A 27,292-nucleotide genomic window follows, 5' to 3' on the forward strand; every position below is an offset into this window, starting at 1 on the left:
AATTTTCACCTTGTTACGTATTTAGTGAGAGATTTTTTCCCCCTTTATGCTAGTATTGTTTGTCTTACTTTGCCAGGGATGCTGCAACAAAGTACCACAGACAAGTTGGCTTAAACAACAGGAATTTATTCTCTTACAGTTTTGGAGGCTAGAAGTCAAAAATCAAAGTGCTGGCAGGGCCATGCTTTCTCTGAAGTCTGTAGCATTCTGGTGGTGGCTTGCAGGCAAATCTTATGGCTCAATCTCTGCCCCAACATATGGCTGTCTTTCTCCCCATCTGTTCCCTACGACTGTACCCAAATTTTCTCTGCTCATAGGACTCCAATCATATTGGATTATGGCCCAGCCTTAACTTTGGCCTTACCCTACTTCATAACATCTTAAAAGATCCATATTCACAATTGGGCTCATATCTACAGGACTGGGAGTTAGGATGTGAACATGTATTTTTGGGCTCAATGAATAATCTATAATATATTTTTTACAGTTTTGTTGCATTTTGGTTCTGGCTTTTTCAAAGGTAATTTCTTTGATCTGTTCTATGGCCTAGGATACTATTTATTTTAGTGGAAGATGCAAACTGGAAGATTAAATTTGGAAGATGCAAAATTTAGCATCTGTCTACCTCCGGACTAGCAAATTCTCTGTAAAGGGCCAGAAAGTAGATATTGTAGGTGTTGTGGTCTACTTTCTATGTTTCAACTAATCACATTTGTCATTATAGCACAGAAGCAGCCATAGACAATAGATAAATGAATGAGTCTGTCTGTTTTCTAATTAACTTTATTTATCAAAACAGGCAGTAGGTAAGGATTTGGTCAAAGGACTGTAGTTTGTCGACCCCTGGTTTACTTATATTTTCTTCATAATTAAAAGAGACACCTGAAAAACCATCTGTTTATCTTAGATGGCTAATTTCTGTTGAGGTGACAGAAAAGCACAACATTTACCTTCAATTTTCTTAACACAGAAATAATTTCAAAAGCTTTTAGTTTCCTTTTTTAATATACAAAAAAGTAAATTTTTATGTTGCTGTTTATGAGAATTAATATGGCTTTAAATAATGAATTGGCATTTGTTTTTCTATTTATCTATATTTATTTCACTATTACAAGGAGCGGTCACAGTGCTAAATGCTGGAAGTACAAAGATAATTGGAACACATTTTCTGCCTAAAACCTGATGGGAGCATGAAGGTCGGAGTGACTATTTTTCCCTGCATGACTTGCAGAGGCTTCAGAGAGAATGTGATCCATGAACCTCGTCATTAGGTTCAAGTAGGACCTTCCCAGGTGAAGTAGGCAAATGCAGGTGCAAGGGAAAAAATACAAGATTGGAATGACTTTGACCTTTTCAGTAATGGGTGGAATTTTAAAGTATTCAAGAATAGAATGGTTGGAGAGCTGAACAGGAATTGAACAGGGAAACTTTGGCTTGGGCCATGATATGAGTGGTCTTGAATGACAGACTTCATCCTGTTGATCTGGGTGACAAGGTCAGCTTTACTCTTGGGAAATTACCTAAGATTGCAGTAGAGAAGATGGATCGAAGCTGGGAGGCACAGGAGTTAGGGTGATCAATTAGCATGATATTTTAGTTATTCAGGAAAAGGGTGATGTAAGTTTGTCAAAGCCATAAAAGAAAACCTATAGAAGGAAATCTAAAATGGAAACTAAAATTACCCTGGATCAGTACCAATATCACTCTATAGGACAAAGGAAAACATAAAAGTCAACACTGCAATTGCAATTAACAATATATTAATTACAGTATGACAGGGTACAAATGGTAATGTATTTTGAAGCTAGAATTCTAGGTCTAGAAAATTATTTAAACATGTTTTTTTCAAGTATGAGTTATGTACATGTAAATATGTATAAAATAAGTTAGATTAACAACATTAACCAATAGAATAAGCAATAGAATATTTTCATTTGTTAAAAAATATACACAGATAGACAGACAGGTAAAGATAAATAGGTAATTAATTTATACATTTATTTACTTTATGGATATATCACTTACCTGATCATGGCTCTCTGCATAAGCAATGCACTTTTCAAGGTAGCGTCTGTTTGTGAGGGTGTGCACTATATTGCCCATATTCCAGTCTTCATCTTTAAACTCTTTGAGTACCTAGACATAACAGAGAAAAACAAACCATTGACTGAAACCACTATTTTTCTTATTTTAAACCACAATCTGAGGGTATCAATTTTATCAACAATTTTATCGCAACTGTCAAATTAGGTGACACGTAGATACAAGTAGATATTGCATGGTTTAAATTTTTAATGAAATCACAACTTTTGTGGTCTGTCCAAATGGCAATGGTGTAGTTTATGCACTTGTGATGTGCATGTGTGTGTGTCCTTTTGAGAAGATGGTTTAATCATTACATTTTAGGACCTTTACTACCTTTTTCCCCTGTAACAACTTTTACGTCTGATTAAAGACCACAGTCAATTATTGTGCAATATGTCTTGCTATAACTTTCACAAGGCAGCGAAATACTTGCTACATTTTCAGGTTTGAATGTAAAGGAATTTTAGCAGGAAGAGTTCTTCATTACATTTTTGGAAAACAATGATAATTAAAAAAAAAAAAACACTTATTCCAAAGTTTAAAATCTAATTATAAAACAATTATCATCTTAATAGATGACACCTTTTGTCTCTACTTCCTCATTTGCCACTCAATCTTCAGTTGGGCTTCTGTACCTCTAAAATGTCTTTCATGCAACTGATCTGGCCAACATCTCAGATGACTGTCTCTCAGTTAAATAATTGCTGTTTCTTAGGTAAGTACTTGCTGTTCAAGTGGACTCTGCTGACCTTGTTGTCCCTTCCCATGAAATGCTCTGTCTTAGTATACCACTGTGAAATTCTTTACCCTATCCCCTACCAAACTGGCCATCTCTTCCTCTGTCTATGAAATAAAAGCTCATCCTCATTAGAGTCATGTCCTTAAAACAGCCTCTTCTCTTTTACATAATGCACTTAGTTTGCATGAGCTCATTTCTCTGTCCGAAATGTCAACTGCACTTTGTGGTAGGAAGAATTTTAAGGTGGCATTCATTGTTCCTGATCCCTGGTATCCACACCTTCGTGTAATCCCCCCATTAGAGTGTGGGTGGGACCTCTGAATACGAAGGATGTCATCTTTGGAAACTGTGAGATAACAATTGGATGATGATTTAAGTTGCTAAATTTGTCGTAATGTACTCCACAGCAATTGAAAATTGATGCAGACTTTGATGCCTGAAGTGAAGTAGAAGCCTGCTTATATCTTCCCATGCTGCCTCCTTTATGGAACTTAGACTTCCTTAGCCATGCCTCATAATTGCATAAGCCAACTTCTTGCAGTAAGTCCATATTTAAATGCAAACTTCCCTCTACACACACATATATCTCAATGCTTCTGCTTCTCTGGTTGACCGCTACTGATATACACTTTCTATATGGAAGACACATAAATATTTCTACTTCAGACTATCTCTTGAACTCCATTCCTGCCTCTAAGATATCTCAATTTGTAACTACATTTCCAATTATAATTACCTTTATTCTCTCCTATTCACCTTCTTTTTCCTCTTCTTATGCTGCCTATTTCAATGAATTGTACCACCTTCTCCTAAATCACTATGTCAGAATCCTGGCTATACTCTCCTACCTCACTCACTAGCCCCTCTTTTATCTAACCTTCCATTAAGTTCCACTGGTTATAATTGCTGGTAACTCTGATGCCCACTATCCACTTCTTCCCATTCTCACTGCTATACCTACCTAGTAGAAACCATGATCCTTTCTTGCCTTGACTGCAAAAATCTCCTAATTGGTCTGTTGCCTTAGATCTTGTCCTGCTCCATATATTTACCATATAAAGGTGAAGTAATATTTTCACTGAAAAGCTTACCAGGGGACTTCCCTACTTAAAACAGAGCAGTGGCTTCTCATTGCCTTTAAGATAAAGACTTAATTTCTTAATTCTTATTAACAAGGCAATGTATTACCACTCCCTAATCCCTACAAAAGACTATGTCATTGGCATTCAAACCTTTATATAATTTTAAAACATACTGGAAACTTTTGCTTCTGGAAAGATGGGGTAGAGACCCTTTCCCTATTTCTCTCACTAAGTACAACTAAAAACCACGGACATTATATATAAAATATACATAAGGAAATTCTCAAAGGTGGAGAAAAGAAGTCAGACCATTTTTTGTCTCAGATGACACAAATATGAAGCTGACGAATATTTAAATCTGGAAAACCAATTATCACAGGAGAAAAAAAGCGCAAAGAAAAACCTACGCTCTCTAGTTAAAAATCCAAGAAAGGAGCAGCCTAGGAAGACAGAAAGATTTTAGACATGGCAGCTTTATTCCAGACAAACATCACAGATTGCCCTATCTATGGTAGATTATGCACTTTTTGTGGAAGGATATATACATAGTTTGATGGAACAGAATAGAGAAGCCAAAAGTAGACAGTGGTAGAGGAGAATAACAGTTATCAAAAGAGGTCTGTACCTTAATCCCCAGAATTTGTAATTGTTACCTCAAATGACAAAAGGAACTTTGTGGATGTGATTAATGATCTTGGAATAGGAAGAGTATCTTGGATTAACCAGGTGGGCCCAATATAATCACATGGGTTCTTTTAAGGGGGAGGCAGGAGTGGGGAGTATAGACTTGTACCTATGCAAGGTTGTAACAGTGTTCCTCAATTCCCAGGCTGTAACTTCCATCACTACCAGGCAGTACTAAGGCAGCCCTCCCCCTCTTCACAGGGGCGGCTGGTATCAGTAGGAGGCCTAGTGAAAAGTCTGGAGTGTCAGAGTAAGAGACAGATTGAAGAAGCAATGATTTTGGCTTTGAAGATGAGGAAGGCATCAAGAGCCAAGAAATGCAGGTGGTCTTTGGAAGCTAGAAAAGATAAGGAAACGGATTCTTGCCTTAAAGCCTATGGAAGTTGCGCAGCCCTCCTGAGATCTAGATTTTAGCCCAGTAAGACCTATTTTGGTATTGTGACCTCCTTAACTGTAAGTCAAAAAAAGCTGTGTATTTCAATCCAATAAATTCATGGTAATTTTGATTAAAGACACAATGGGAAACTAATACAGATTTTGGCACCTGGAAAGGGGTGTTACCATAACAAATACCTAAAAATGTGGAAGTGGCTGTGGAATTGAGCACTGAACAGAAGTTGGAAGAATTTTGAGGAGCATGACAGAAAAAGCCAAGACTGCCTTGAGCAGACTGTTAGTAGAAATACGGATGCTAGAGGCTCTGCTAGTGAGAATTCAGAAGGAAGTGAAGACCACAGTAGAAAAATCTATATTGTCTTAGAAAATATCAACATCATCATAAACAGACTGTTCCTAGAAATATGGATGTGAAAGCTGTGGCTGGTGAGGGCTGAGAAGAACACATAACTGGAGACCACAGGAAAGAGGATCCTTGTTTTACGGTGGCAAAAACCTTCCAGAATTTTGTCCTACAGCTATGTGGCAAGCAGAACTTGTAAGTGATGAACTTGGCTATTTTCTCAGGTTTCCAAGTGAAGTTTTGAAGGGAGGAAAGAGATCAAGTGAGGGAAGAACTATTAAGCAAAAAGGAGCCAACACATAATAATTTGGGAATTTCTCAGACTTTCTAGATTGTAAAAAACACTAAAATTAAGAGGTTTACTGTCAGGAAGGTGTGCTCTGGAGATAAAGCCAAGTATGTGGCCAACCCTTTGCTAGTGCCTAGGATCTATATATCAGATTATTTGGTTACACAGAATGCTCTTTAAGGAGATGAGGCATGTGACACATGCATGCCCTCATCCATGTCAGCAGAAGACAAGAATAAAGATGGGATTTCCAGAAAAGATATGTGGAAAAGCCTTTTATATAATGGAGTGAATCTCCATGACATAAAAGAGAACTAAAAAGTTCTGAGAATTTTATACCAGTAAAACATTGCCAGTTGGACTAAAATAGAGAGAGAGCTGGAAGAAATAAACAAAGGCTGTTGAACCTCCAAAATTCTACAGGCATGAAACACGTTAACACAACTACTCAGCTGCAAACATGTGCTACTCTTCATGAAAAAGAAAGGATGACTCCAAGGGTACAATCATCAGTCCAGAAAGCAGAACCCTGAACCACAGAGGATTATTTCCAGGCATTGAAAACCAGTTTGACTTATTAGATATCAAAACTGCTTGAAAAGGTGACTATCTTTTTAATTACACTATTTCCCTTTTTGACAGGATTTTCCCTGACTGACACCTATGCATTTTGGGAACAGATATGGTGTTTTCTAGTTTTATAGAAGCATAGACGGAAAGGAGTTTTGCTCCAGAATGAGTCATACAGAGGCTCACCATAACCTGATTTAGATGATGAGACTTGAACTTTTGAACTGATGAGATTACGATGCTTTTTTGGACTTTGAGTTGATGTTGTAATGGGTTGAGAATTTAGAGGATAATGGGATAGGGTGAATACACTTTGCATGTAGGACAGATGTGTTTTGTTGGAGGACAGGGAGTAAAGCATGATAGAAACAATAATGGCTGACCAAAGATGTCTACATTCTAATCCCCAGAGCCTGTGAATATGTTACTTTACATGGCAAAAGGACTTTAGAGATATGATGAAGTTAAGAATCATGAAATGAAAAAATTATTCTAAATTATCTGGATGGACTTAATATAACTAAGAGGGCCCATATAGGAGGGAAGCAGGAGTGTCAGACTAAGAGAGAGATTGAAAGCCTGCTGGCTTTGAAGATGGAGAAAGGGCCCAAAAGCCAAGAAAACACAGGTGGTCTTTAGAAGTTGGAAAATGTAAGGAAACAGATACCCACCTAGAGCCTTGAGAAGGAACATAGGCTTGCTGACACCCTGATTTTGGCCCTTTACGAACCATTTCAGATTCCTGAACTCCAGAACTGTAAGATAATATATTTGTATTGCTTTAAGCCACTAAGTTTGTGGCAATTAAATACTAATGAAATAGAAAACTAATATATAGACCTAAAAAATATATCCCAATTAATTTTTGAAAAAGTTATACAAGCAATTCAATGGAAGAAAGATAGGTTCTCAACAAATGATTATGGAATAGTTGGACATCTGCAGGAACCTTGATCTATGTCTTACACCATACACAAAAATTAACTCAAAATGGATCACAGACTGTGGTAGATTGAATCACGCCCACCCACAAAGACATGTTCAAACTTTAACTCCCCGGGTCTTATTGGTGTGACACTGGTGTGAACTTATTTGTAAACAGGACCTTCGAAGGTCCTATTTGAATAAAACCAAATTGAATTAGGATGGACTTTAATCCAACATGGCATAAATCTCTATAAGCAGAGGAAATTCAGATATGGACAATAAGTAGAAATTAGAGAAGGTGGCATAAGTTAGATTGCTATGTGATGGAGAATTGCTGGAAAGCCATGTTTAGAAACTACAGATACCAGGAGAATGTTATGGCCTTGTGATATCTTGATATCGGACTTAATTCTCCAAAACTGTGAGACAACAAATTTCTATTGTTTAAGCCAAGCAGTTTGTAGTATTGTCATAGCAGCCCTGACAACCTAAGACATGGACTTATATGCAAGAAGTCAAAGTACAAAACTGTTAGTAAAAAATAATACGGGATAAAATCTTTAGGATATAGAGATAGTCAGAATTCTTAGACTCAACATCAACAGCACAATCTGTAAAAGGAAAAACTGACAAGCTGACCTTCGTCAAAATTAAATATTTTTTTTCTGTGAAAACCCATATGATGAAGACAAAAATACAAGCTTCAGACTGGGAGAAAATATTTGCCAACCATACATCTGACAAAAGACTCAAATGTAGAATATATAAAGAACTCTCAAAAAATCCATGGTAAAAGGAAACCAAAAAAATCCAATTAGAAAATGGTCAAAGATATGAAAAAACATTTCACCGAAGAGGATATACAGGTGGCAAATGAGTACATGAAAGATGCCAACATCATTAGCCACTAGGGAAATGGAAATTATAAAGCACAAGAAGATATTACTACATACAAAATAAAATGGCTTAAAAAAAAAAAAAAAAAAAAAAAAGATTGTAACAACACCAAAGGCTGGAAAGGATGTACAGAAACTAGATCTTTCATCCATTGCTGGAAATGTAAAATGGTACAGCCCTTCTGGAAAACAGTTTGGCAGTTTCTTAAAAAAAACTAAACATGCAACTACTTATTAAGTTTAGTACAAAACTAACAATTGTACTCTCGAGCATTTACCTCACAGAAAGGCAAACTTATGCTCACACAAAAACCCTGCAGACAAATCTTTATAGCAGCTTCATTCAGAAAATCTAAAACCTGTAAACAATGCATATGCCCTTCAATGGGTAAATAGTTAAATTCTGGTGTATTCATACCATGGGATACCAATCAGCAATAAAAAGAAATGGACTATTGATATACACAGTAACCTGATGAAGTTCTGGAGAATTCTGCTGAGTGAAAAATGCCAGTGTGCATGCTGTATGATTCCTTTTATATAACATTCTTGAAGTTATAGAATTATAGAAATGGAGAGAAGATTAAAGGCTACCAGGGGTTAAAGAGTGGCTAGGGGTAAGAGAGAAGTGGATGTGGCTAAAAAAGGGCAACATGAGGAATCCTTGTGGTGAGGGAAGTGTTCTGTGCTTTGACTGCATCAATGTCAGAATAGCAGCTATGCTATGTTACTATAGCTTTGAAAGACGTTATCATTGGTTAAACTTGGTAAAGATTACACGAGCTCTCCGTAAATCATTTCTTACAACTGCATATGAATTTGCAATTATCTCAAAATAAAAGGTTTAACTAAAAAAATGTAGAATAAAAAATGCTCATTAAATATTTGGTGGAATTAATGGGTAAATGAATGGATTCAATTAACTACTTAAATCACCTTTACATGAATACTTCAGTTATTAACTTATGCAACACTTCAACTATGATTAAATGAAATGGAAGAAACAATAAAATTGGCATATTTTAGATAGCTAAATATTTGCTAATACAGTTCATGTCTGTATTAAATGACTCATCAGAAAACTATGATTAGATGTAGTCATTTCTGACTCCTCCTACATATCTTTATCCTATGATTATGGATTTAGCCACTCAAAAATGCCCTATATCAAACCTAAGTCTGTTTATGGACATTAGTGCTTAGGAAAGACATTAAATAAAACAAAATATAATACATATTCTTTGTATTGTCATTAAATGTAATGAAAATGTATTGAGAAAGAGTGTGCAAGGTATTATGTACAATTACTCATTCTTATTGCCTGACACATGATAAAGACTTTTAAATGCTGAAACAGAGAATGAATGAATGGATGAATCTAAATCTGTTGAGGAAAGACCACTATGAGGCAAGAACTGGGACTTAAGGAGTAACTTCTATAGTAATTGTTGATTTGCAGGCAAAAAAAAAAAGAAAATGGATGCTTTGATGAAGTTTAATATGCTTTAAAATTAGAGCACTGCAGTTTCATATAACTGCAATGTTAATGCAAAATTCCATTTATAAACCCAACACTATATTAATCATATTTTAAACCTGCTTGAATAATACAAAAGTATACATACATTAAATTAGAACTAGTTGAAGCTTGAGAAGCACCTTGTTAAGAAGTATAAGAACCAATGCATTAATAGAAGAATTTAATAATTCAATTGTCATATTTGTAAACAATGATCACAAATAAGAAATATATTGAAGAAATAATAAATATACCAACACAAGACTTAATAGTCACATTAAAAACATTTGCATAAACTCCCACCTGGATCCATTTATCTGGAATTGCCATGGCCAGTCGATAGTCAAAACCACCCCCTCCCTGGGAAATTGGAGAACACAGAGCTGGCATTCCTGAAACATCCTAAAACAAAGTATAAGAGCATTATTAGTTCACATTGTTCAAACTTGTTACAGTAAAGTTAGGGCCAATGAATGAAAACAACAAATAGGGGCATATATTTTGAGAGGCATTTTGGTAAAGTAAGTTTAAAAGTAGATAAAATCATTATAGCATATTTCATCTTCCAATGAGATTTTTGTTTAATGCTTTTCACCCCTGGCCAGCTTCACTTTCATGAGGCTATTCTTTACTTTTACTTAATATCACATAGAGAACACAAAACAGCATAAACTTTATTGATAAAACCAATCTCCTTAGACTTATTTCTGAACTACTGTATAAATATTTTTCATTAGCTACTGTGTCCACCAAACACAAAAAATATATATGTGGCATATATCTGTTATACTTGCTCGCTCCATATATAGCATTAGCATGGAATGTATTTGTATGAGTGAGTGGTTAGCATCTGATGAAATGAAAAATAGATTTAATACATTGATTGAAGCAATAAGATGGCTTTCTCTATCATAGGTTGCACTTGGAATGGGTCTTTGAGATTGTCCGGTGCATCCTCTTCATCTAGCAGATGAACTGAGGCTTATTGTGGTGAAGGGATCTCTAAAGATATATATTTCCTAATGATACAGCCAGGAATCAGATCTCAAGCCTTTGACAGTGTCTTCCCATTGGTTATGCTATGCTACCTTTAGACTATTCATAATCAAATAAATAATCAAACAAAAATATACACATATTTTATATAAAAATAAATATATACATATTTGGCATAAGGACCCAGATATAATGAAATATATTATTATAACAAACTATGGCAAAATATGAGCCAAGCACTATAAATTTTACCTCCAATACATTTTTCAAATAAATCCTTTTCCTTGGCTCCACTTCTACAGCCACTATCCTATTAAGTCTTCATTACTGCTTACCTAGACCATTATGCTTTCAAATGGAATTCTCCACTTCCATTTTCTCTACACACCAACTGGTGCCAAATTAGCATGTTATGGGTCAATCTGATCATATCAGGGCCATTCAGTAGCTTTCTACAACCCAAACTCAAATTCTCCTATATCAAAACCTCAAATTCCTTAGTTTAAGATTCAACTCAAGGATTATATATTTAACATTAACTATGCGACTTATTTTTTGATTACCTGTCTCCCTACCCCCTATTAAAACAAAATCAGGTTGTTTTGTTTTACTTTTTCCATTTTGCTCAGTGATACATCCCAAGAGCCTACAACAGTGCCCAGCACAAAGATGGTACTCAATAAATATTTGTTGAATGAACAAATAAAGATGTTGTGGGTGATTAAGACATAATACTTGACCTCCAGGGATTCATAAACTAGGACCTAAATCTAAGAACATACATCTATTATCATGAAATAACAATGGGATGTAGTTGTGATCACTGATAACAGAAATACACAAAAAGTGAAATGGAGAGACCTCACAATCCTTCCACCACTATTTCACACTATTTCATTTCAACTACTAAATACTTCAGTCAAGTACTAAATAATTCAAACTTTTCTATACGTTTTACTGTCCAAACTCTTCCCCAGATTATGCTTACTTCCCATAGAACTATCACATACTATGAGCTCTCTGAGACTCAGCTCAAATGCTTCTTTCACAACACTATCCATAAACTCTTCCCATACAAAAAATGTAGAAATAAATCTATGAATTTTCTGAATTCCTAAAATAATTTATTAACTTTATTATGTAAAAAATTATGTGACTATAGAACATGGCAGAAAACATCCATAAGAAAGCAAAATATTTGCTCATAATGTCTTATTTGTGCACAGTACTTCACAGTTTCTAAAGTGGGAAAAAAAGATGAATGGGTAACAGAAAATAAACTATTTTTAAACAGTTTTATTTATCAAACTGTCACATTTTCACAGATATCATAGGTATTGAGTTCAATTCAATGGAACTATTTGCTGTGTATTTACTAAATATTGCTTGCCATGACAGGTGCTGGAACTGCAGAACCAATAAGTTCCCCAAACGTTTTCATATGACCAAAGTCAGGAAAAACTGGTGACGGGGCTGTATTAAAGATCAAATTTTTTTTTTCTCTAGAAAATATTAAGGTATGTTCTACACTTGGCGTAAAGGTTGTTTTAGAAAAAGTTAGATTGGAAATGGAATTTGCAAAGACAAATATTTGGACATAAATTGGTCTTATCTTCCAAATCTGAATTCTAGAAAGCTGTCATTAATGTAGTTGAGAAGTTTACAGCCCACTTCTGAAAGTGAAAAGTTAATGACTGACTATCAGTGCCGGTTTAGATATATTATGTCCCCCAGAAAAGCCATATTCTTTAATGCAGTCTTGTGGGGGCAGACTGATTAGTCTGTCAATTAGGGTGGAATGTCCATGGAGATGTGGCCCCACCCATTGAGGGTGGCTCTGGATTAGATCACTGGAGTATTTAACAGAGATGCTAAGAGCTGAAACAGACCCAGATGCTTGCTGAAACTAGGAGACGCTTGGAAATGCAGACAGAAGGAAGTCTGGAGGTGCTAAGCTAAGAGATGAAGCCAAGAGTTTGCCCTGGAGAAGCTAAGAGAGGACCCTCAGATGCTTAGAGAGAAACACCCTGGGAGAAAGAAGGAAGGATGCACAGGAGCTGAGAGAGAGGAGCTAAGACAAAAACCCAGACACATTTTGGAGAAAGCCATTATGAAACACAACCCGGGAGCAAAGGACCACCGGACACCAGCCACCTGCCTTCCCAGCTGACAGAGGTATTCTGGACGCCATCAGCCATCCTTCAGTGAAGGTATCCTCTTGTTCATACCTTAGTTTGAACACTTTTATGGCCTTAGAACTGTAAATTTGTAACCCAATAAATCCCCTTTATGAAAGTCAATCCATTTTCAGTATTTTGCATAACAGCAGCATTAGCAAACAGGAACACTATCCTTTTAAAATCTTAAAATAAAGAAAAGCAAACATAAAGATGACCAAAAGAAACATAAATCAAACATGAATCATTGAAAGATGATACCTACTGAGGATGTGAGGCAAGATGGCAGTGCAGGGACGTATGGAATTAAGTTAGTCCTCTAGAGCAACTAGTAAATAGCCAGGAACAACTAGTAAATAGACTGGAACAACAGTTTGGGGGACACATCTATAACTTGGCATACATTGTACTCCAGTCTGAAATGGGTGGAAAGGCTGAGATCACAGCATAGAACTGTAAATAAAGCCCCTGCAGAGCCTGGTGCCCCTCCCACACTGGAATGGCAGGCTGAGTTGGAACACTTCCCTGTGGGAAAAAAATAGTCTCTACTAGGATCAAGGGAAGGTATCTCAACCAAGCTCCAATTGTGGTTTTAATTAACAAATTTGGACTACTGAATACAAGCAACGAGCACAGATAAACCCGGAACAAGCAGAAAAGGAAACCTGAGGTCTCTCCCAGAAGAGATGAGGCAGGGCTGATGGAAAAAGAATAAATAAAAATACATTTTTCTGGTTGGCAGTTCTAGTTTGCTAATGCTGCCAGAATGCAAAACACCAGAGACGGATTGGCTTTTATAAAAGGAGGTTTATTTGGTTACAGAGTTACAGTCTGAAAGCCATAAAGTGTCCAAGATAACACATCAGCAATTGGGTACCTTCACTGGAGGATGGCCAATGATGTCCGGAAAACCTCTGTGGCTGGTGTCTGCTCCAAGTTCTGGTATCAAAATGGCTTTCTCCCAGGATGTTTCTCTCTAGGCTGCAGCTCCTCTTCAAAATGTCACTCTCACTTGCTCTTGGGGCATTTATCCTCTCTTAGCTTCTCCAGAGCAAGAGTCTGCTTTCAATGGCCGTCTTCAAACTGTCTCTCATCTGCAGCTCCTGTGCTTTCTTCAAAGTGTCCCTCTTGGCTGTAGCAAGCTTGCTCCTTCTGTCTGAGCTTATACACTGCTCCAGTAATCAAGGCCCACACTGAACGGGTGGGGCCACGCCTCCATGGAAATTATCAGACTTATCACCTACAGTTGGGTGGGTAACATCTCCAAGGAAACACACAAAGGATTCCAATCCAATCAGCACTAAAATGTCTGCCCCACAAGATTGCATCAGAGAATACGGCTTTTCCTGGGGGACACAACACATTCAAACTGGCACAATGGCTAAGCTCAGAATATGGGAAAAGGGCTGTGTCCCAAGAAAAGGAGCACAGAGAGCAGGGTACCAACACTGGCTCTTGACTGACAGAATGGGGGGCTGGGGATTGGCTCTGAAAAGGAGATTTTTTCTTTTTTTTTTTTTTCTCTCATTCTAAATAGCTGCTTAGAGAAAGCCTCAGGCATTTAAATTGTCATCATTGACTCAGGCAAGGGTGAAGTTAAGATAGTCAGACAAAGGAAGAAGTCAAGTGAAGGAGATAATTCCCTGAAGGGCATATCTTCCCTAATAAAAGGAGTGTGGGGTCCAGATCAATGGCTGCCCTTCCTCAGAGAATTCAGACCCCAGGGGGCCTAGGGGGAAAAAAAATAAAAAAGAAACAGATTAAGCTGGGCTTCTGACTCACCCTCAGTCCCTGGCAGGGACAAGGTCTGCTAAGAATTAAAGGCACCACACATCCTAATGCCAGTGGGGAGCTGCGGGCTGACAAGTGACCACCTGCTGGGCAGGATATGAAAAGCACAGAGTCTAGAGGCCTCATAGGAAAGTCTGACAATCCACTTGATCTCATGCTTAGGGAAACATGATACTAATTACAACTTCCTCCTAAGACATGGTCCAGTCTAGTCTAGGAAAATCTGATTGGGGTAATCAAGGAAACCAGATGTCTAGACAACAAAAAATTACAAGTCACACTAGGGAAAAGGAAGATATGGCCCAGTCAAAGGAACAAACTTACACTTCAAATGAGATACAGGAGTAGAAACAACTAATTAAGGATGTTCAAACAAATATGCTAAATCAATTCAAAAATCAAATGAACAAGCTGAGGGATGATAATGGCAAAAGCCATGAAGGATATAAAGAAGACATTGGACAAACATAAGGAAGAACTAGAAAGTCTGAAAAGACCATCAACAGTATTTATGGGGGGAAAAAGGCACAATAGAGGAGATGGAAAACACAAAGGAGACATGCAAGAGCAAATCCGAAGAGGTATAAGAAAGGATTCATGAAGTAGAGGACAAGACATCTGAAATCCTACACGCGAAAGAAAAGATAGGGAAAAGAATGGAAAAATATAAGCAGGGTTTCAGCAAATTGAATGACAACATGAAGCACATGAATATACATGTAATGGGTATCCCAGAAGGGGAAGAGAATAGGGACAGAAAGAATAATGGAGGAAATAATCACTGAAAATTTCCCATCTCTTTTGAATGGCATAAAATTACAGACTAAGAAGTGTTGTATACCCCAAACAGAATAGACCCAAATAGTCCTACTCCAAGACACTTAATAATCAGATTATAAAATGCCAAAGACAAACAAAATTCTGAAAGAGCAAAAGAAAAGACATCCATCACATACAAAGGAAGCTTGATAAGACTATGTGCAGATTCCTTAGTAGAAACCATGGAGGCAAAAGGCAGTAGCATGATATATTATAAGGTACTGAAAGAGAAGAACTGCCAACCAAGAATTCTATATCTGGCAAAATTGTCCATCACAAATGAAGGAGAGTTTATAATATTTTCAGTCAAACAGACACTGAGAGAGCGTGTGAACAAGATACCTGTTCTACAAGAAATATTAAAGGGAGCACTACAGGCATATAAGAAAAGACAGGAGAGAGAGGCTTGAAGAGGAGTGTAGAAATGAAGACTATCAATTAAGGGTAAAGAGAGAGAGAAAAAATAAAAATAAAATAATATATGAGATATAAATTCCAAAAAACAAAATGGTAGGCAGCTGAAATTACTTTGAGTGAAATTAGCCAGAAATAAAAGGACTAAAACTGTATAGTCTCAATAATATGAACCAACATTAATGAATGAACTTTAAGAGTAAACTTGAGAACACAGGTTATCAGGAGATAGAAAGATGGCAGAGATTAGGCATTTGATTCTGAAGGAGTATGGAATGTTCAACAGGATTGATTGTATAGATCCAGAAATGGATAGCACAATCCTGTGTGATGGTAGCACAATACTGAATGTACTCTGAACAAACATGAGTGTGAGTACGATTGAAAGAGGAAGGCTAGAGGGATGTATGACACCAGATGGAAAGAAAGAAGATAAAGATAGGGACAATATAACTTAGCGAAATCTAGAATGGTCATGGAGGTTGGTTAAATGTACAAATATAAGAATATTTTTACCTGAGGGAGAACAAAATGAATATCAATATTGCAAGGTGCTGAAAATGGGATAGTATAGGGGAAAAATAACAATCAATGCAAACTAGAGTCTATAGTTAATAGCAACATTGTAATATTCTTCCATTAATTGTAACAAAGGCAATATACCAAAGCTAAATATCTATAAGAGGGGATATAATGGAGGGGTATAGGATTCTTGGCATTGGAGTGATTACCTTTTTATTTTATTTTATTTTATTTTTTTCTTCTATCTTTCATTTTTATTATTATTTTTAATTCTTCATTGTTTTTTCTCCTCTTCCTCTTCCTTTGTAGAAGAAATGGAAATGTCCTCATATAGACTGAGGTGTGAATGGATAAATACATGACTATACTGGGAACCATTGTTGGTTTACTTAGGAATGATCATATGGCATGTGAATAAAACTGTTTAAAAAATACAGAGGGATAAGTGATTGAGAAAATGTGGAGACAGGGATGTATCTATTCAGTGTTGGTGGGGAAGTAGAATAGTGCAGCCCATCTGGAGGGCAGTGTGGTGATTCCACAGGAGGCTAAGTATGGAACTACCAAATGATCTTGCCACCCTGTTATTGGAAGAAATGAGAGAAGAGAGATGAACAGACATTTGCACACTGGTGTTTATGGCTGCAGTATTCATGATTTTCAATGGATGGAGGTGGTCTAAGGGTACATCGTCTGATGGACAGAATGGTGAACTGTGGTGTATACATACAATGGAATATTAAGCAGCAGCAAGAAGAAATGAAGTTTTGAGGTATGCAACTTGAGGACAGTATATTGAGCAAAAGAAGCAAGAAATGAAAAGACAAACATTATAATGCCTCACTAATATGGACTAACTATAATGTGTAAACTCTGAAAATTGAATCTGAGAGCATAAGTTATCTTATTGTAAAGGTTCCTAGATTGTAAGCTCTTACAGCAGTCACATATATTCTTACAGCAGTCACATATGTTCATGAATCACAATGGTTATTTCTAAACTTTCAGATGCTGAGCTGGTCCCTGGATCTTCAGGTATCTGTGTGACACCTGAGACTCACAGCCAGAGACTGGCAGTTATGAATGTCAGCATTGCCCCATATAGGAACTGTTAAAGAAGCTGAAGAGATCAGACTTCAATTAGAGATATGAAAGAAATTGACTTGGTTAGGACTATGGTAAATCAGACTAAAGGGTAAAGGATGATATAGACTCTGTTTTAAAACTTCACTTCTGTGTGAGACCAAAGGAAGAGATGTTTATTTGGAGCAAAATCTATATTTTCTGTAGCATACAAAATAATTTAACTTGTGTGGTCCGTTTATTCAAACACCCTAATTACATGGAACCTTGAATAGGGAATGAGATCTAGTTGGTTTCTACAGGTTAGCATGAAGCCCCAATATATCCCAGAGTAATTTGGGCAGAGAATAAAAAGTATTTGCAAAGTTCCCTTGACGGACTGGGAAAAAATGTGGAAATATTGAACTTACTCACCTGGGACATCCCTGATATTCTTGCAAGCATTGGGGACTACCAGTTTAGTAGGCCAAACCCTTGATCTTGGGGTTTGGCCTTATGAAGCTTGTTACTACTGTAAAGGAGAGGCTAAGTCTACTTATAATTGTGCCTAAGAATTTCCCCAGAGAACCTCTTTTGTTGCTCAGAGGTGGCATCTATCTCTAAGCGAACTTGGGAGGTGGACTTGCTCATTCCCCCATACGTGGGTCATGACTCCCAGGAGTTTAAGTCTCCCTAGCAACATGGGACATGACTCCCAGTGATGAACTTGGACCCAGCATCATAGGATTGAGAAAGCCTTCTTGACCAAAAGGGGGGAGATAAATGAAAAAAAATAAAGCTTCAGTGGGTGAGAGATTTCAAATAGAGATGAGAAGTCTTTCTGGAGGTTATTCCCTCTTTATGTTTTACTGTATTAGAATAGCTAGAAGGAAATACCTGAAATTGTTGAACTACAATCCCATATCCTTGATTCCTGAAGAGAGCAGTATAACTATATAGCTTATACGGTGTTTCCTGTGTGATTGTGAAAACCTTGCGGCTCACACTCACTTTATCCAATATATATGACAGATGAGTAGAAAAATGGGGACAAAAAGTAAATGAATAATGGGGGGGGAGTATGGGATGTTTGGGATGTTCTTGTTTACTTTTATTTTTGTTCTTATTTTTATTTTTTGGAGTAATGAAATTGTTCAAAAATTGTGGTGATGAATGCACAACTATATGATGATACTGTGAACAACTGATCTTACACTTTTGATGATTGTATGGTATGTGAATGTATCTCAATAAAATTGCATTAAAAAGATGATACCTACTCACATTGCATATTCCATCATATTAAATGAAGTTAAAACAATTCTAATTCTTCAATATCTAAAGAGCATTTATGATAACTCTAGAGGAAATAACATCTCTACAAAAAATGTTTAAATTAATATTGCAGGTAATAACCATGTACAATGCTGGATGCATTCTAGGACAAAAACTTTTCAGTTTTGTAATTGTTATTACAAATTAATTCACATTTATACTATAGGATTTTATATAAAATTCCATTGCTTATTATTTACACCACATTCCTTTTTTAAAAAATGATCATGAGGATCAATTCCACATTTTGAAGAGACTCCCAGTAGACAGAAAAATGATATATTTAAATTGAAGTAGTTTTCAATTTAAGTTGAATAAATTGAAGACACATCTTGTTGTACAGACATCTGAAACCAAGTAATATGAGTAGGCTAAAGTTTCAAAGTTTCATTGGTAAAAACACTGATACTCAGACTAGAGCTCCCTAGATGATGAAAGTATTTTACTTGAAATAAAAGGAAAGATGAACATAACAATTTTAAGTTTCATGTGTTAAATAATTGCTTCTTTTCCTTCAGTACCAATTTTTGATTTGTGCTGTCATTAATTATTTATAGTAATTTGTCATATGTGATATCTCTACTTTGAATAGCTGTAAACAATTGACAAAATAATTAACTTTTTGATGTTTGATAGATAAAATAATTAGACAAAATAAAAGTTTAAAATGCATTTTGATTGGCATTAAAAGATATTCAGCACTGAAAGTCTAGTATTAGCAAGAATTATGTGTTATGATTAAATGTGAGTAGGGAGAGAGTGTGGAAAAAAATTGGATATCAAAGTGGTACTACTAAGTTTTACTTTGTTTTTTAAATTCTACTTGAGAAATTACTTCAGGACTTTAGGGCCCGTTGCTCTATTTCTAGAAGATATTTAGAAAGCAGAAGACCTGAAGGAAGTAAAATTGTTCTCTATCCAGAGACAAACAAGTAATTCATACCATCTAGTTGGAAATTTCTAGTTTTTAAATACGATGGATAGAAAAAGTATATAAAAACAATAAATGCTGCAGAAAGGAGACTGTCAGTCCTGCAATTCATGCCAGTGAAGTAAATGCCAAGAACACAAAAATGCACCCCATCTCTAATTCTTTTAACAATAATCTTACTAACTTTATATGCCAACCACTACACTTTGTATAGAGCAGTTTTAATTTGCTAAATTCAATTTTAATAATAATTCCTAGTTAGAGGTCTCAGAAATCCAAGGGGATTTTAGAACCTAATCTAAATTAGCATAAGCATTTAACAAAACTCCTAATTCATCACATTTATCACCAAGAGGGGGATTGTCAATTATGCATATACTGAATTATATCATTACAGTGCAGCTTGGGACAGTTAATCATGAACCTTCAGTAATCATGAAAAACTAGTGAACATTTGGCAATCCAAGAGCAATAATGTAAACAAGAAAGGTAATCACATCACAACAAGAACGGCCTCACAGAAGCTTGCAGGCAGCAATCCATGCCATCTCTAATGAATAGACCAGCAAAGAAAAAAAATAATAAATAAACAGACACACATTAATATTCAATTCTTTTCATTGCTGAAGGTCTCACGGTGGAAGGACCTGTCCATAGGATATTTTACTTTCTAACCACTGACATTTTCCTTTTAACAATGGAATGGTGACAGGTAATTAGTGTACATTATTATCTCCTAATAAGAAAACAGTGAATTCTAAATAATGTGCCAACCATACTCAGTAGCTGTACTATATTCAGGGTACAATTTCATTTATGCAATTACTAACATTAGGTTAATTATTCAAATACTGTATGCTCACAAAATGTTCTACATAAAAGGGGGTAGAGTGCAAGAGATCATTACAACTTTACCTCAGCTATTGTTATAGAATCTGGGTACAACGTGTGGGCCAAATGATTGGCCAACATGAGATAAATCAAGGAATCTTCATCTACTTGTAGTCCAAAGTATTCATGATAATCACCTGAAAAGCCTTGACCTAGAGAAGAAAAAATCAATATGGATGCATTATGTTAACATGCAAGTCTTAACTCTGCACAAATGCACCAACAATTAGTGTGTTGGTATCAATTTTGTTATTACAGCAAAATTATATCATATTGTATTATAGATACACACAATATCATCATAAAATACATGCTCTTACTTAGAACAGCACTCCTTGTGAACATTCAGAATTCATATAATCCTTCAATTCATTTTTATTTTACATAGTTAAATTCTTTTACTAATGTAGAAAAATTCATACAAAATTCACAATTTTCTGAAATGTGTGACATTAATAATAAGAGCCTCCCACAATCTCACCTTTCAAATATAATCACTATTAAGGCTTGGGTGCAGTTTCTCAAACCTTTTCTCCCTATGATATTCACTAAGATAGGCACTGGTGCTCCTGCTTTTCTTTAAACATTCCAAGAACATTTCCATCTAGGGCCCTGGTTCTCCCACCTCACTCTCATACCCCAATCCAGATGTTCCCTTACTTCATTTGGGTCTCTGCTCAAAAACCATCTCCTCAGCCAGACCTTATCAGAGAAGTCTGTCCTGACCACCTTGGCTGTTCCTTTTAAAATTTGCTGTCATAACATTTATAGCAAACATGTTATGCTGTGGCTGGCATAGCACACATTTATTTGTTTATGGTCTCTCTCCCCTACTGTAAAATAAGCTCTGAAAATGCATGGAGTGCATCTATTTTGTTGCTCTCTATAATTCTAATACCTAGCGCAGTGACTTCACATAGTCCTAGTAGGTACTAAAGATATAATTTTGACTGGATTGATTAAAATAATGGTATTTAATTAGTAGTCTACAGACTATATTGGAATTCTTCTTGTCTTCTTGACTTGGAAAGTTATCTTGGAGATTATTTTAGAGTATTTCAATGTCAATATACAAATATGTATCATTCTTGTCCTATTTCATTGTATGGAAATTAGTTTTATCATGGTTCATTTGGTCATTTCTTTCCATTGACAGGTACTCAAGTTTTTGCTTTCAAATAAATGCTATGCTAAAAATCCATCACCATACCACTTTCTCTCTTGTGGGAGAAGTCCCTCAGGACAAATTGCTACATATGGTAAAGTTGATTCAAACACAGACACAATAAACACTTTTTGGATTTTGCCAAATAGCTTTATAAAAGGTTACCTCTTTCGCCATACTAAGGTCACCACTAGATATTACTAAAACTTTTTAGAAACATTTTACTGTTTTCATGAAAATTAACATACTCATTTAAAAAAGGAAGAAATACTGGCAAAGTTCAGAGCAAGGCAATAAATCACTCCAAATCCCAACATCCAGAAATAAGGTTACGGCTGGTCAACATCATTTCAGGCATTAGTATACACACAAGTAGAAGGATAAAGGGCTATTTAGAAATAATTTTATGAGTACTGGGTTATTTTAGGCATGGAACCTTTTGATATATCTCAAATTATTTTAACTAAGGGACTTTAGAGCAGAAAAAATGAAATGAAAAGAAATGAAAAGGAATCACAAATTTCAAATTTCAGGTTTTTTTTTTTTTTTTGCTCACATCAAGAGATGTTAATATTAGTTCCTATTAGCTCCCTCTAAGGTTAAGAAAAGCAAATATTAAAAACATCATAAATATTACTCATGAGGTTAATTTTATTTTAAACACACTTCAATTTTGACAATATGGATTTCCTATGATGACAAAGAAAATAAAATATCCTCAAACCTCCTTCTTTCCCTTTTCCCCACCTCCTAATTTTTGTTAAAGTATTGTTCATTGTTAGGGTTATAGCAGTTACTTTCTTTTCCTTAAGTTGTTTACTATTATTTTGTAATTAAATCAAATCACTGTTCAATACCAGTCTTTTTTCCCTGTTTCCCCACAAATGAGTTCTTTATATTGGCTCATATTTTTGATTGGCTGGGATGTCGTCACTGAGGAATATTTTCCAAGTATAATCATGATACTCTATTTTCCAATTTTCCAAGTACAATCATGAATGCTTTATTTTCCAAGTTCTTTCATGTTTATATCTCAGTGACAATTCACCCACCATATTTTTGAGTCTCACTGGTTTCCTGAGAATTGTGTAGATGTTATAGTTGGCAATATAGTTTGTAGAGAGCTAATTTTTTCATCCATGCAGATAAGTTGCTTTTTCTTCCTAGATTTCTCCTGATGATTTATCTTTACCACTAAATTTTATAAATCAAGCACTGTTAATTGCTCTATCTCAATTATTCCTGGTACATAGTTGGTCTTTTTGACATGCAATTTTGGGTTGCTTTATTTTAATTTCAAGGAGAATAATTTCTGTTATACAACTCAAAATGTTTTTACCATTTCTTTGGCTCTTTATCCATAAAGAGCATAGCCCATCTGATGTTCTACATTTCCCCACTCAGCACAATTCCCTGGAAAATACACAGCCTCAGCGAAGAGAGGTTCTGCAGAGACATGTACGGGTATTAGCTCAGCAAAGGATTTTCCTTAACTGTAACCATACTTTTCTCTTTATCTCCTAGGTCAGCTTCTCTCCAAACAGGCAGATATTAGTGAGACATGCCATTATTTAACTTATTCCTAGGAATTTCACATGTAGGTGGCACCATGATTAAGCACAAGTATCAGTACACTGCTGCAGTACATTCTTTCTTCTTCTTTTTCTTAGAAGTTGAAGACATACAGAAAAATTATGTATAAAATACAGAGTTCCTATGTACCACCCTATTATTAACACCTTGCACCTTGCATTAGCGTGGTACATTTTTTACAATTCATTAAAAAACATTATTATAATTGTACTATTAACTATAGTCCATCATTTACGATAGGGTTCGCTGTTTGTGTTATACAGTCCTATGTTTTTCTTAAATTATTTTCTAGTAACATATATACAATCTAAAATTTCCCCTCAGGACAAATTCAAACAAATAATTCAGTGCTGTCAATTATGTTCACAATCTTGTACTACCCTCACCACCATCCCTCACCAGAACATCTCCATGATTCCGAACAGAAACTGTATAATTTAGGCATTAACTCCCCTTTCTCTATCTGATCAATGCTGTGGTAACCTGTATCCTAGATTCTGACACTATGAGTCTGCTTATTCTAATTATTTCATATCAGAGAGGTCATACAATATTTATCCTTTCATGCCTGGCTTATTTCCCTCAACCAGATGTCTTCACAGTTCATCCATATATCAGAACTTAATTCCTTTTTATGACTGAGCAATATTCCTTTGAATGTATATACCACATTTAGTTTACCCAGTTCATCGGTTGATGGACATTAAGGTTGCTTCCACCTTTTGGCAATTGTGAATAATGCCACTATGAATATCAGTGTGCAAATATCTCTTCAAGTCCCTCCTTTCAAATCTTTTGAGTATATACTCAGAAGTGGGATTTCCAGGTCATATGATGATTCTATACTTCTATTTCTGAGGAACTGCCAAACTGTCTTCCACAGCGGCTGCACCATTTCACATTCCTACCAACAAAGACTGCATGAGTGTTCCCATTTCTTCAAATCATTGCCAGTACTTGAAATTATATTGTTTTTTCTTAAAAAGGTAGTTACACTAGTGAGTGTAAAATGGTATCTTATTGTGTTTTTGATTTGTCTTTCCCTAATAGCTCATGAAGTTGAGCAACTTTTTATATGTTTTTTGACCTTTCTCTATCTTTGAAGAAATGTCTATTCAAGTCTTTTACCCATTTTTAAATTGGATTATTTATCTTTTTATTGTTGAGTTGCAGGATTTCCTTATATGTTCTGGATATTAAACCCTTATCAGATACGTGGTTTCCAAATACTTTCTCCCATTGAGTAGGTTGTCTTTTTACTTTCATGATAAAGACCTTTGATGCCCCCAAATTTTTAATTTTGATGAGGCCCCATTTACCTATTTTTTTCTTTTATTCCTTGTGCTTTGGGTGTAAAATCTAAGGAACCATTCCCTAACCCAAGGTCCTGAGTATGCTTATCTACATTTTCTTCTGGGAGTTTTATAGTTCTGGTTCATGTCTATGATCCATTTTGAGTTGATTTTTGTGTATGGTGTAAGGTGTGAGTCCATTTTCATTCTTTTGCATATGGCCATCCAGTTTACCCAAAACCGTTTAATGAAAACCCTATTCTCTCCTCATCAGGCAGACTTGGCACCCTTGTCAATTTGGCCATAAATGTGAGAACTGATTTCTGAAGTATCAATTTGATTCATTGGTCTATATGCCTGTGTTGTGCCAATACCAAGCTGATATGATGAGTATGGCTTTGTGCATCCTCCAACTTTGTTCTTCTTTTTCAAGATAGCTTTGGCTATCCAGGCCCCCGTACTCTTCCATACAAATTTGATGATTATCTTTTTCATTTCTTCAAAGAACGCTGTGGGAATTTTGATTGGGATTGCACTGAATCTGTAAATTGGATAGAACTGACATATTAACAATATTTAATCTTCCAATCCATGAACTTGGAAGGTTCTTCCATTTATTTAGGTCTTCTTTGATTTCTTTTAGCAATGTCTTAGTTTTCTGTGCACAAGTTCTTTACATTCTTAGTTATATTTATTCTTAGATGTTTCACTCTTTTAGTTGCTATAGTAAATGGATTTATTTTTTAATTTCCTCTTCAGTTTGTTCATTACCAGTATAAAAAAACACTACTGTTTTTTTATGTTGATCTTCACCCTGCCACTTTGCTGACTTAATTTATTAGTTCTAGTAGCTTTGTTGTGGATTTTTCAGGATTTTCTGTATATAGGATCATGTCATCTGCAAAAAGAGAAAGTCTTACATCTTCCTTTCTAATTTGGATGCCTCTTATTTCTTCCTCCTGTCTAATTGCTCTAGCTAGAACTTCCAGTACAATGTTGAATAACATTGGTGACAGTGGGCTTCTTTGTTTTGTTCCTGATCTTAGAGGGAAAGCTTTTAGATTCTAACCATTGACTATGATGTTAGCTGTGGGTTTTTCATAGATACTCTTTATCATGAAAAGAGGTTTCCTCATTTTCCTAGTTTTCTAAGTTCTTTTCTCAAGAAGGAGTGCTAGGATTTGACAAATGCCTTTTCTGCATCTAATGAAATGATCATGAGGTTTTTCTTCTGTGTTCTGTTAATGTGGTATACTATATTTTTAAAATTTTCTTATGTTGAATCATCCTTGAATAACTGAGATGAACCCCACTTGATGATGATGAACAATTATTTCGATGTGCTGTCGTATTCAGTTTGTTAGTATTTTGTTGAGCATTTTTGCATCCATATTCATAAGGGTTATTGGTTTGTATTTTTCTTTACTTGTGGCATCTTCATCTGGCTTTGGTGTGAGGGTGATGTTAGACACTTAAAATGAGTTAGGGAGTGTTCCCTCCTGTTAAATTTTCTGGAAGACTTTGAGCAGAATGGGTGTTAATTCTTTTTGGAACATTTGGTAAAATTCACCTGTAAAACCATCTGGTCTGGGGTTTCTTTGTTGGGAGGTTTTCGTTTACTGGTTTAATCTCTTTACTAGTCATTGTTTGTTTGAGTTTGTTGAGATATTCTATTTCTTCTTGAATCACTGTAGGCAGTTTATGAGTTTCTAGAGGGTTGTCCATTCATCTAAGTTATACAATTTCTTGGCTTACAGTTGTTTCTAGTATCCTTTTATAGTCCTTTTTATTTCTGTGGCATCAGTAATAATGTTCTCATTTTCATTTCTGATTTTAATTATTTGTGTCACCTTTTTTTATTATTTTATTGATTTTTAATTTATGCTTATATTTTATTTTTATTTCATTTATGTCCTCTCCCTTTTTTTGTCTAGCTAAAGGTTTGTCAATTTTATTGTTCTCTTCTGAGAAGCAACTTTTGGTTTTGCTGATTCTATTTTTTTTAATCCTCTATCTCATTTATCTTCACACTTATCTTTGTTATTTTCTTCCTTTTGTTTGCTTTGGGTTTAGTCTGTTCTTCTCTTTCTTAGTTTTGAGGTAAGGTCACTGATTTGAGATTTTTCTTCTTTTTTAATGTAAGCATTTAGATCTGTAAATTTTCCTCTCAGCCTGCAGTACATTCTTCAACTTCTTTCCTTGGCAGCCACTTTTAAAGATTCATGGACTTAAGCTGTTCTCCCATTTCCTGATTAGATGTTTCTGGTGAATATGTGGTCATAGAGAATAATAACAATTGTTCACTGTGTTATCAGTGCATCGATTAAGATTCTGTGATCTTCCTTTGCACAGCTTTAAATTGTGTGATCAATATTTTTAATTACAAATGAATTTCCAATTTAATTTTAATTGAGTAAATCTATATTTTAAAAACATGCATTTCTTTAATGTTCTATATGCAAATGATCCCACTCATTCATAAATGTCCTCATTTATTATTATTGTTATTTATTTTTCATTGCAAATGCATGTTTACATTATGAGGTTGTTTAAAAAAGTTTCCTTACAAGAGAGTTTTTAAAGAAAACTACAAGTGAGGATAAGATATTATTATGTAATATATTTCCAAAAATACCATTTTTTTTACTCCTTTATAAATTTGTTTTTACTATACTTCTTGCTAAAGGGTCAGAAATGACTACAAAAGAGCCATATATGAGATTAATAAAAATCAGCCCATCACAGTCTTTGCAGCTGCTGTAAGTGAAATCCAC

The 27,292-nt window shown here is 35.4% G+C and overlaps 1 protein-coding gene across 1 annotated transcript in view; it reads right to left on the reverse strand.

Annotated features, from left to right (window-relative positions):
- Window positions 1–27,292, reverse strand: part of GBE1 (1,4-alpha-glucan branching enzyme 1) — a 357,328-nt gene that overhangs the window by 102,664 nt on the left and 227,372 nt on the right. Inside the window, exons 9-11 of the mRNA XM_037833759.1 lie at window positions 20,493–20,620; window positions 9,834–9,932; window positions 2,026–2,136 (exon numbers count right to left, since the gene is read on the reverse strand). Coding sequence (XP_037689687.1) covers window positions 2,026–2,136; window positions 9,834–9,932; window positions 20,493–20,620 — 338 coding nt within the window. The remainder of the gene's footprint in view (window positions 1–2,025; window positions 2,137–9,833; window positions 9,933–20,492; window positions 20,621–27,292) is intronic.

The sequence above is a fragment of the Choloepus didactylus genome, chromosome 1 (genome assembly GCF_015220235.1).
Source record: "Choloepus didactylus isolate mChoDid1 chromosome 1, mChoDid1.pri, whole genome shotgun sequence".
Taxonomy (NCBI): Eukaryota; Metazoa; Chordata; class Mammalia; order Pilosa; family Megalonychidae; genus Choloepus; species Choloepus didactylus.